This window comes from Clupea harengus, chromosome 14, assembly GCF_900700415.2.
Source record: "Clupea harengus chromosome 14, Ch_v2.0.2, whole genome shotgun sequence".
Classification (NCBI taxonomy): domain Eukaryota; kingdom Metazoa; phylum Chordata; class Actinopteri; order Clupeiformes; family Clupeidae; genus Clupea; species Clupea harengus.
Window position 1 is genome coordinate 22,028,924 of NC_045165.1, and position 12,090 is coordinate 22,041,013.

General features: G+C 41.9%; 1 protein-coding gene across 3 annotated transcripts in view; it reads left to right on the forward strand.

The window, feature by feature from the left end:
- syt14a (synaptotagmin XIVa) overlaps nt 1–12,090 on the forward strand; it is a 48,691-nt gene that overhangs the window by 10,382 nt on the left and 26,219 nt on the right. For all 3 annotated transcript variants that reach the window (XM_031579744.1, XM_031579745.1, XM_031579746.1), the window contains exon 2: nt 1,204–1,251. In XM_031579744.1, the coding sequence (XP_031435604.1) occupies nt 1,204–1,251 (48 nt within the window). The remainder of the gene's footprint in view (nt 1–1,203; nt 1,252–12,090) is intronic.

The following is a 12,090-nucleotide window of genomic DNA, read 5'->3' on the forward strand; positions in this document are numbered from 1 at the left end:
TTAAGCTACTTTAGGTGACCTTACCCTGTGACCGAGGTCAAGTAAAAACAAACCTTAAATCACTGTCAGAGTCTATGGAAGAATTAAGATACTGGTGTGGTAAAAGTGTTGTTTTTCTGTCTTGAGATAACAAAGGGCGTATGCTTCCCCATAACCTCAATACATTTGTCTGTTACCTTAACGACGACCTTGGCTACCATTACTTCGGTGATTTCGGACCCGAATAAAAGCAGACTTTCCATCTCTGTTTCCTGTCTGTTCCCAGACTGTTCTCAGTTCATCATTGGGCGGAGGGGGGGTTGTTTTACTCTCTCCAATACATCATGGAAAATATCACTGCGTTAATTAGTGGGTGTCTGTTACCTACTTCAGATGTTGCATGCAGTTGCAATTCCATCTGATGAATACTTGAACTTGAAAGCTGAGAACTGTTTAAAACCTAATCCTTCTTCGACGTTCTGGGCAAGAAAATGTTTTGCAAATGCTCATTTTGCTGTCCTTTGCTCAACCATATTGTTACCATGTTTATATTTAAAGCTGTTAAAGTAGTTCAATTGTGCAGGAGCTTCAGATTTTATGAATCAAAAGCTCTTCCAGAAGCCCATGCCCTGGTGAATTGTGTATAGCATCTGCCTATAAAACTGTTTGTAGTAGATCATGGCTTGTGAGCAGCAGGGTGGATTGCTTACCAGCTGTTTGCATTCTGCATGGAGATTGGTCTGTGTGGCCTCTGAGGTGGCTAGGACAGATGCCTGATTAGAAAACACAATTTCATGTCTCATTAAATAGGGTTGGGGGGGTCTGAATCAGATGTTCATTTGTTTGGTCAAGCGATATGGTTCGAATGTTGTGATCAATTTGCATTAAATTCTGCTTCAGCAAAGATGATCATCTATGGCTGCAAGGCAGCAGTGCTGTGTCTCACACACACTCTAAAAGTTGAATGACCTACCTGACCTCAAACTGTATTTTGTGCTCTAACAGTAGGACATGGTCATCTGAATTTCCATCATCCATCAAATGGCTTGCTAGTGTCTTATGTTTGTCCTAACACGTGGTGTAATGTTTTCCCTGTTCATGTTGGCTATCTTTGTTGCAACCTTTGTCTGTTACTGTGTCTGTGCTTTATTTTTATTTATTTTTTTGTCTGTCCTCATTTAGCGTCCCAAGTGTGTGCCATTAAAGCATGCATTGTTTTTCCAGGTGGCGAACGTAATTGTGGAGTACATGAGCTCATCTGCATCAGAAAAGGTAAGTTGGCCATGGATGGATCCTAATCTAAAATGGCTGCCATCTCCAATCTGTGGCCAGTAACTCACCACCTTCCGTCATCAAATACACTTTAAGCACAACACTCTTTATACACACCACCACTTCATGTCCTCGACCCCATTCTGTGTTATTTCTCAAGGCCATGTGTGAATGTGTCAACAGTCTTTGTGGCATTTTTTTTTATTTCACTTCATCTTGTTTGGTGTTTACATCGGGGATTGTCACTGTGGATGCCTAAATACTTATAATGTTCTACTCAAGTCTCTATTGGGCTTGCATGTTGTTAATGACCTAGAGAGTTGGCAATTCAAGATTGTCTGCACTGCAAACAGCAAAGGCACTTTAAAATGTCAGGCAAAAGTAAGTAAGTAACATTTTATGTTGTCAGTGTTACACTCTGATAAACAGAACTGTGCTGTCCAACTAAATGACAAGTGCACAAATGACAGCAACTAAACATCTGCATTTTGAGCCACTTTGCATCTTGCTTCAAACTCAGTGGTAAGAGTGGTTGCATTTGTGCTGAAAATATAGTTTAGGACTTGTGAACAAAATATATATGGTGACACTGGATTTGCCTTGAAAAAATAGCCTTGTGAAACTTTTTATGCATACACTGTTTTAAGCACCAAGGCTGAGAAAACAGTTTGTTCTTAAAGGACTTCAGTTATTGTGTCAACGTAACTTCTGTAGGTACAAGCACAATTTCACACGGAGAGCTAAATCTGGAAAGATAAATAGGGAGAAATAGAGGCCTCGATGTCCTAACCTCCACGGGAAGCATTACACCAGTGATGTATTGCCTATGTTCCTCCCTTTAACTGCCCTTCTTACTCTTACATCTCCACATAGACCTAAGTCTTCCATGAGCTGATTAGCTGAGCACAGGAAGATCATTTCCTCCTGAGGCTGTCTTTAACTAGTGTCAGACACACTGACCTAAGCTGAAAATGTACATCCAGTGACAGGGAACAGCTGGACATGTCTACTATCAGCCTCATTCTGCCAGACAATGTTGTGAGTCCCATTTGTTGCTGTTGACATTTTCAGCTCTAGAAATGGTGTCATACTAATTGCACTCTATAATTAGCCCCATTTTTGTAACTTGATACTTTTATAACTACATCCTGATGTCTGTCATAATAACTTGTAACAAGTCTTTTTTTAGAAGACAATTTGATGCTGTAAGAATGTTCCATAAAATCTGCATAACAGAAAGGCTCTCCGCTAAAAGCATTTTAGAGACTTAAATGGTGATTTCAGGTGATCTCATAATCCTATGTATGCACTTCAGGTTATATAATATTCCTCAGTTAAGGTTATTCAATTCTTACTGACCCTATACAGTACATAATACTTTAGAAGCCCCGAATTGTCAGCAAATCCGGTGTCCATCTGGCTTTTCACTTGTTGATGTGGTGTCTGGCTTCAAAAGCAGCTTTAACATGATCTCAGACTAATGGTGGCATTTGGCTTTTACATGCCACTTACTCATGGCTGGTAATAATGTCAATTAAATCCCCCATTGTCATGCTAATGCACAGGGTGCCTGTTGCCCCCAGGCTCTTTGTGGAGATGAGTCACTTTTTACTTTGTGAACTGCCAGAGGTGGCAGCTGCCAATGACCTGTCCATTAGTGTGTTCTGAATTCCATGTTCGGTAAGTTGTGGTGATTTGGGTCAGGCCAGCTCGCATGTACCACACTGGGTGTCGAACGGAGGCTCTGTGTGTTTATGTGTGTGTGTAGGTGTGTGTGTGTGTGTGTGTGTGTGTAGGTGTGTGTGTGTGTGTGTGTGTGTGTGTGTGTGTAGGTGTGTGTGTGTGTGTGTGTGTGTGTGTGTGTGTGTAGGTGTGTGTGTGTGTGTAGGTGTGTGTGTGTAGGTGTGTGTGTGTGTGTGTGTGTGTGTAGGTGTGTGTGTGTGTAGATGTGTGTGTGTGTGTGTGTGTGTGTGTGTGTGTGTGTGTGTGTAGGTGTGTGTGTGTAGGTGTGTGTGTGTGTGTGTGTGTGTGTATGTGTGTGTGTGTGTGTGTGTGTGTGTGTGTGTGTGTGTGTGTGTGTGTGTGTGTGTGTGTGTTCATCTGCTTGAGTGATGGCTGTTCAGATTGTAACATGCCTTCGTCTGCAGAGCAGCTCTGCCGTGAGAGTTTGGTGGTACTGGTGGGATGCGTGGGACCCTGAGAGGGCTTATGCTGTGTGCGCTGGCGTGCAATTTGGAAATGGTCAGAGCTTTTTGATGCAGGTTACCATGCCAACCAAAAACAGGCTGAGATGAGAGGGACTGCAAGAGGCAACCACACAATTCAGAATCATTTCATACATTTCCACCAATGCACCTGTGCTTTGATGAAAGATCTAGAAATACACTTGTAACTACAGTACATACAAAAACATACACTTTGTTATACGGTATTTTGTGTAATGGACTCTATTTGGACTGAAATGGCTAGTTCTATCTAGATCATCCAGACATATATATTTTATACTGGAATAATACTACACTGACAGCTTCAGAACTATTTCAGTATCAGTCCTGGACAACCAGAATGTAAATTCTATGCTCTGGCAGAGGTTTTATAATAATATTTTATTTAAATACTGGAGCATTATATCATTATAACATGCAGGAAAGCATTAAAGATGTAAATCAAAAAGGTAACAAGGAATGCAGGATTAGTCTCATGTTGGTCGTGAGTTTACCAAAACTTTCAACTTTCTACTTCTGAACTTCTACCGCTGTGCTAGAACTATGTGATATACGTGTGAGGCCGTGCTTTGAGGCGCAGCCTTTGGCCACGAATCTGCACCTCCTAAAGTCCCCTGTGGGCAGAACGACTTTGAGAAGCCTTCTCAGTACTTTCTCTCAAGTTCTCCTGCCTCTTCCTGTACCTGGCCTGCTTAGAAGCGGGGCCCTGTTGTGGGGCACAGCTGTTTTTCATTTCTCGGATGATCTTCCCTGTCCCAGATTGCGTTTTGGCCGGGATGAGTCAGTGCGAGTCTGATGACCTGGATTCATTCGATGCAGTACATTAGGCCTTGCCTCAGCTGCCAAAGGCCTCAGAGAACCCCAAGCTGAGCCCTTGCACTGGTCCCAGAGGAACCCTGCAGGGGCCTAATGAAGCATTTGGGACACAGATAAAGAAGTGCTAAAAGTTCCCTCATTGGTGGAGCTAGGCAGTCGAGTTATGGTAATGATACAGTGAGAGTACACACACATTTCATACCCATGACTTTCACAGCTGATGTTTATGGAGACTGTATGGAAGGCATTGAGGTGTACAGAATGAATGATCCTAACGGTGCATGATTTATAGGCAGAATTGAAATCGTTCTGGTCACCTGCCGTTTATACACTCTCCTGAAACTGGCAAAATGCTGAAGTTGTTGCTAATGTTTGACCAGTTCATCACGTGTAAATGCTCATGTGTTGTTCCCAAGCCATTATGGATACCTGCCTGTACACTATTGCCAGCTTTATCCCACACTTGTTCTGTATTCATCCAAAAACCCCGGTCAAGAATGATGGAACGTGTTCTGAGACCCTTTTGTTGAATCAATAAAACCCAGCCCCTACAGGCCCCTAGCATGAAAGCTTTGATGTATGATATTCTTTGTTTCTTATACTAGTGTGAAATTTAGCTTGTTAAGGATGCTGCTGTCTGACAGGGATGCAATCGATCTTGGCAAAGTCAATGTTTGACCAACAGAGTGCATCCACTGTCATTATATCTCCAAACTGAGCGATTGTTCTTTGTTGTTGTTGATGATGACACGGTTGACATGTGACTTTCGCTGAATACAATAATTCCTGAATAGAGGCCTATGATGTATCTAGTTGGGTTTGTCAGGTATACTGGTTTCAGTGACCCTAGTTGAAACTATTGATTGGATAATAAAATTCACAGCCACAGCTAACAATGTGGATAGCTATGGGCCTGTGGGTTCTGTCTCAGACAGAAGTACATGGCTGCACTATTAATTAAAGCTGCTCCACTTCCTAAAAATAAATGCAGTCTAGAGATCAGTAAGGCTTGTAGTATCTATGTCTGGATCTACCAAAGCCAGTGGCTGGTGGCATTTCTGCCTCTCTGTCTATCTCCTTTTCATCCGTCCAAATGTAACGTTCCTGTACAAATTACTGATTGACAGAGGCTACACTAAGCCTAAGCACATGGAAAACAGGGAGAGAGAGACAGAGATGGTTTGCAAGAGAGTGATGTGCAAAAGAGAGTGAGAAATGGAGAGGGTGAAAGAGAGAGGACAGCTAAACAGATGGTGCACCAGGAATACATTACAGTCACATTGATCACATCCTCTTTTCAAATGCCCAGGAGTAAATCAATTACATGGCCTCAAAATAGCCGGGTAGCTGAGGAGGAGCCCTGTGATATGATTGGGCTTGTTTGTTTGTTTGTTTGCTTGTTTGTTTTTTGTGTGATGTGCACTCCTGGTGTCGTCTGCAAGATCAAAGAGGAACTTTTGTGGCCTGTCTGGTGTCTGTAGACGTAACAAACAGCTCGGGGGGGGGGGGGGGAGGGAGAGAGAGACTCAAGCCAAACTGGCCCTAATGAGAGGTCCATTACAGACATGAAAGTTTAATTACATGTGAAATCCACCCTGCACAGTGGCAGACTTGTTAACTGGACACTTCAATTGAGGCACCTCACTGACCACAAGCCATTTGTGGAAAGAGCTTGACTCCACCGCCCGACTGGTGCACTGAAGAGTTCAATGCCCCTTAAGCCTATAACTTATCCTGCGCCAATGTATTGTTCTTCCCTGGACATTTTTCCACGATAAACCCGTGATTTCACTCCATAGCTTTATTTAATAAAATATATTTAATAAGGACTGAGCAGATTTGCGATTTGCAGCTATAACATGATGGCTCAGTGCATGTCTAAAAACATCTCAAGCTAGACAGTTGTGTAACACCTTCATAGCCACGCCACAAGGACAACAGAGGTGCTGGCATTACATAAAACCTACTGTTTGTATGCTATTGGTGATATTGGCGACCAAGCTACAGACTATATTCAGTCTGCAAAGAAAGCTTGATGAAAACACTGCAATACATATCTTCACAGGAATGTAATTTGTATGCACTGAGGCATTGTCCCATTTACTGTCTGTAGTTTCTGATTCAGTTTCTCTGGTATCTAAAAATATGGAGTCAAAAGCAAACTCAGTTTCTCAGAGATTGTGTTTTGTTCCAGACATAAATGCCTTTGACAGTTCAGTGAAACTGGCATTCTTAAATGTTGAAATTGCTTTGAGTTTGTGTGTGTGTGTGTGTGTGTGTGTGTGTGTGTGTGTGTGTGTGTGTGTGTGTGTGTGTGTGTGTGTGTGTGTGTGTGTGTTTGTATAATGGCACTTAAAAAAGAAAAGAACTGAAGCTCTAAGATGAGTGCAGACCCTACTGTGCCTCTGTGTGCTTATGCTCGGCTTAGTGCTCTAAATAAAGTGCGCTTGACCTTTGTGTCACTTCCAGATGAGATTAGAACGTAAACAGTGGCTTCCTCTATCAGGATCAATGTCGGACACACTACAAGCACTTCTACAATTTGACTGTGTATGTATGTACTCATACATGTACTTAATGTCTGCGTGTTTGTGTGTGTGTGTGTGTTTTGTATGCGAGAGAGAGAGAGAGAATTAGGATAAAGATTAGAAAATTATTGTACACATTAAGGTATTCTGCACAGCCACTTTGGAAGAGCCTGTTTTATTTTTCTTGTTGGTGAAGGCATCTGTGAAAGTTCCCTTTTCTACCTTCCATGGTGCAGTGGGGCTTTCCACCCGCAGCTGGTCCCATGTTTAATTAAGAGGCTGAGGACTGCAGCTGTTTTAAGATGCACCAAGATCTTTTGTGAGAGTTTGCACTCACGCATCCAATCCTCAGGGGATGCTTTTGCACCACAATGTAGGGTGTGCAGCCCCTGAAATGTAAGCGATCATTAGGCGGGCTCTGAGGACTTGCAGGAGACGTGCCAGGCCATGTTTCAGTTCAAAAAATATCTTTTTAGCGAGGACAGAAAGTTGAAACGCTTCAGAGCAGACAAGATGTGGCTTTTGAAACCCAGTGCACTATTCTACTGTGCTGCCATCCATAACAGGGAGATGTTTCATCTTTGATGGCTACAAGGCCTTCAAAGGAAGAGGGTAATGACTGAGTCTTGTTGGCTTGTTGAAACTGGATTACCTCCGAACGGATAATAATACTAATTTGTCTTTATTTCCTGTAGTCTGACTTAGGGTGGAGCCCTGGCGTTTGTGAAATTGATTTATCCATTCAGTGATATCTATGCTCGGATAGACAAGTTTAATAAACACTGCCATGGTAGTAGTCGCTGTGCTGCCAAAACTTGACACTCTATCTACATTATTGATGGCATGTTAAGCTTGTTTTTTTCTGCTTACGTTTTTATTCTTGTTGAAATAGGGACATTGTTCATTCAACTGGAGTCTTTGTTGAAGGAGTAGAATGTGTCATTGATAGCTAGTGGGCACATGATCATGAATCAAATACAAGGGGCCTTAGTTTAGTGGCGGAAACTCTGAGAGCATTAGTTAACATTTTAAAAAGTATATAACGCCAGGAAGACAGACTTACGGCCTATTCCGTCCAGGTTGTCTCAAACTCTGGCAATAAAAATGTCCACGGAGGTGTGGATTTTGGATAGAAGCATGGAGACATGTTCTTCTCTGACAGTAAAAATTTGCATGCACCAATCACAAACAATCACTGCCCAATTCTGATGTATCTATCTGGCAGTTTTTTTTTTTATTATTGTAAGAGTGGCACATTATGTCTACATATTTCTGTATTAGCAAGGAGGCAGGAGCAAACCTATGCAGTTAATCTATCTCAGATATCCTTAAAATGTATGCTTTAATTAAAAGATTAGACTCTGTCAAAGACTCAAATGTCTGAGACGAGGTCTAATTTGTCCAACTTCAATTAAATGTCCACTCAGCAGTAAACGAATGTCATCCGTGATGTAAATACACAGTAGTGACTTTTTCATACATTGTAGCGTAATTACACTACGACAGAAGAAGAAATGCTGGGGCCAGCACTAAAGGTCTCTTTTCTTGGCATGGACGCAATGCAGTAAGAGATCGAATTTAGTTTGGTCCAGGTGTTCAAATTCATCAACAATAACATCACAATCATTTCTTATGCATTCCCTCTGTTCATGTAGGCTAATGTTCACTGCTGCTCTTGTGTTTTGCGGGTTCTTTACAAACCTGAGCACTGTCTCTGGGATATCACAGAGAGGTGTCCGTATATCTACACACATACAGTCGCCAGTAGCCTCGCGTCATCCAAATGAATACATGTCTCTCCTGATGACCCGGTGCTCAGCTAAACAAGATTTTCACGAACCTGTTCGGTTCTGCTGGGGTTCTCGACGATGTAGCGACAGCATCAAATAGCATGCAGTTTGTTCCAAGAATAGTTACCTGAGACAAACGTAATATGCTGTTGTTAAGACCATTCTTTTGCATCAGCACACCATAGGCTACGTATCCTATTGGGGGAAAGAGGGAAGATGCTAACAAAACCTGGGTTTCCATCTCGGAACTTTTATTTCTGTAGAAAATAGAGCTGAACTCTCCTGCTCCCACAAATTGCACCGCAGCAAGGCCAGAATGGCTGCTGAAACATTTAACATTCATGCAAACGTTGTGAACACAGCGAATGAGCTTTATTTTTTCACCTCAAACTAGGGGCCAAGTCTGCTGTGGATCCAGCCTTTCTGACCTCTTATTGAGTTTGTAATTAATTGAAATTGTAATAAAGTATGCACAAAGTTTAGCACAAATAACCAGGGATGTCAGGATCCTGTTCTATGCAAGTCATGTCACAGTCTCATCAAAATACCTTATCCAGGGCGGAGATAAATGTATATTCATATGACTGAGGCATATGTGTACTAAGCGTAAATTAGATGAAGTTTAACACAAACATTGCAGTGTAATGATCAACTGTGTGTCCAGTGTGTGTCATTGCTGTAAGGCTCACTTTTGAAAGTTCAGTCAGAAGTCCTAACATCATGTCCTCATGAAGAGTTTCACTGTCATTTCTCTGACGTTTGATAGAGCTCTTAAGAAATTAATTACACTTGCACCCTTTTTTTACTATGTGGTACACGAGGACAGATTCCCAGATCAATTATTATAGGAGATGGGCTGCAGAAATGATATTCACCCAAAGCAATACACCTGTGTAAGATAAAATCATGACAGCATTGGATGGATTGGGTTGATTAGTCCTCTCCCCTGTACTCCATAGAGATTGATTACTACCTTTTCTTTCTTTTAGTTTTATGCATAACTCCATATAAAGACTTGTGCAGTTGCTCAGATCTCAGCCCATAGCTTGAAGATGAGTGTGTGGACTGAATAAGAAACCTGAACGTCCACACAGCAAATGTTTTAGTATTTATACAGCATAGTAGCCCATAACTGACCTATTTGGTGATGAGGTTATTTCCTACTTTGTACTCATATAATATAATCAGGGCCTACCGTTTAGCTAGCCTAATTATTAATGGGTAGGGGTTAACACAGTGTTTCCATCACACGCTTGTGTAACAACTTCAGACGGTGTGCATTTCATACCCCCTGTCCATCTTTCACACTCTTAATTACTCAACTTCAACAACAAATTAGTTCCACCTTTTATTCAAAGAAGAACTGTCTTTGAATTTGACAATACACACAAGAGGGAATATCAGTAAATATAGGCATTACTAATAGGATTATGAGGTATCTTAATCACACTCTTAGTATGAGAGTGGAGATATTACTCAACGTCAACACCAAACAGGTATCACCCTTTTATGCCAGCAAGGAACCAAACGTCTTATAGGAACTAATGACTGTCCACACCCTGGTGTCTCCATGGCATGTGTATCCCAGCTGAGAGGGGCCTCTAGCGGCTGTGTAATCACCTTTACTGTTCCTTGGAACAGGAGCTGGCTGCCCTCGGCCTCACGGCCGCCAGACCAGATGGGAACAACAGCCTTAATTACCAGACCTTGGCATAAGTTTAGATGCCGAGAAGAGACCTTCTCCACCACTCTGAGTGATAGGAAATGAGCGTCTGTCATCTCCATGCAGCCCTACACACACACACACACACACACACAGACACACACACACATACAAACACACACACACACACACACACACACATACACACACACACACACACACACACACACACACACACACACACACACACACACACACACACACACACACACACACACACACACACACACACACACACACTCTTTCCAGACAGTAAGAGGGGAGCTAGGGACAGGATTCGGTTGCACCTCCATCTGAATTATTTAGACAGTGTCAGTGTGATGTGCAGTGATTGGCTGTTTTGATGGATGGTATGCTTTACTACAATAAAATTCTCCTTTCTCATTACCTCAGAAAATAATGATGTTTTCCCCCTGTCTTTCTCTCTCTCACACACACACACACACACACACACACACACACACAAAACACACAACACACAAGCACGCATGCACACACACTCACAACACACACACACACACAACACACACGCACGCATGCACACAGTAAGAATGCAGTGTGGATTTTTTTACCTGACACGGTCATAAAGCTTTGAAATGCTCAGCAACTTTTCATGCTCAGTGTAATGGGATTGGCAATACTGAAATGGATCAAACAGTATTACATTTCCTGATCCATTGCCATCAGATTTAGATGGTTAGAGGAAAGCGTCTTCAACACTACCATGTTTAGGTATGATTTGTTTTCCTATTATCGAGATATTTACGACTGATATTTATGTTCAGATGAAAACCTGAAGTAGTACCAGCTATAACAAGATGACAGGATTGATATGAATGACTAATTCAGCCTTCTTGAGTTGACCAAATCTGTTCTTGAATCAATTGAATTTTAAATCAGTGAATTGAAGATTTACCAACAACAACCAGCGATAAATACTCCTTCAGCAGTTGTGCAAAACTCATCCACTTTATGATGCACAGATATGGACCCTATCCACATGTCTAAAGCAACAAACCTGTGACATTTCACTCTAATGTCACTTAGTTTGCCATGGCTTCATGTGGTCCCTCTGATGTGCTTGAGTCCTCTTTAGTAGATGAAAGGCAGTCTCAGGCTAGCACTGATTAAATGAGCTGACTGTCTAGTGTCGGGGAGTAAGGGGTGACAACACGGGCATCGACAGGCATGTGTTTGTTGTCTTCAGAAGTGGCGTCTTTCTGAGCCGTATTGATTGACAAGATGTTTCTCTTGCATCGGTTTTGCAGTTCAACACATTCATGTAGGACATTGAAATGGCATCAGAAGTTGAGTGCTTCTCAGTAATATACCATGATTACTTTTACTTCACAGAAAGCAGGACGCATGACACATTGCCTGGGCAGAGGCCAATGAAAGGCCTGATTAAGTGTCACTTGTGTGATTGAGTTAATCTGGTTGAATGCTGGCACAAAACGACAGGATCTGTCTACAAGTGGCCAGTCATGAGACGTGCCCTTAAGTCAGTACAAGGACAGATATCAGGTAGACACTTAAGACTGTGGACTTGAGACAGGAAAAGGTGAAGGCAAGAGTTGTCCATTGGATGCATAAAGACAAAGTTCGATTTTGATTTCAGTTGAACAAAAACTTAGAGCTTGAGAGAGTTGTCAGTGTTTTCAAACTAAAATACCAACTGGTGTGTGCTACTTATGAATGGTTAATAATCATTTGGCCTGACAATTTTTCACATTTTTACAATTTCATATTTGCACAAA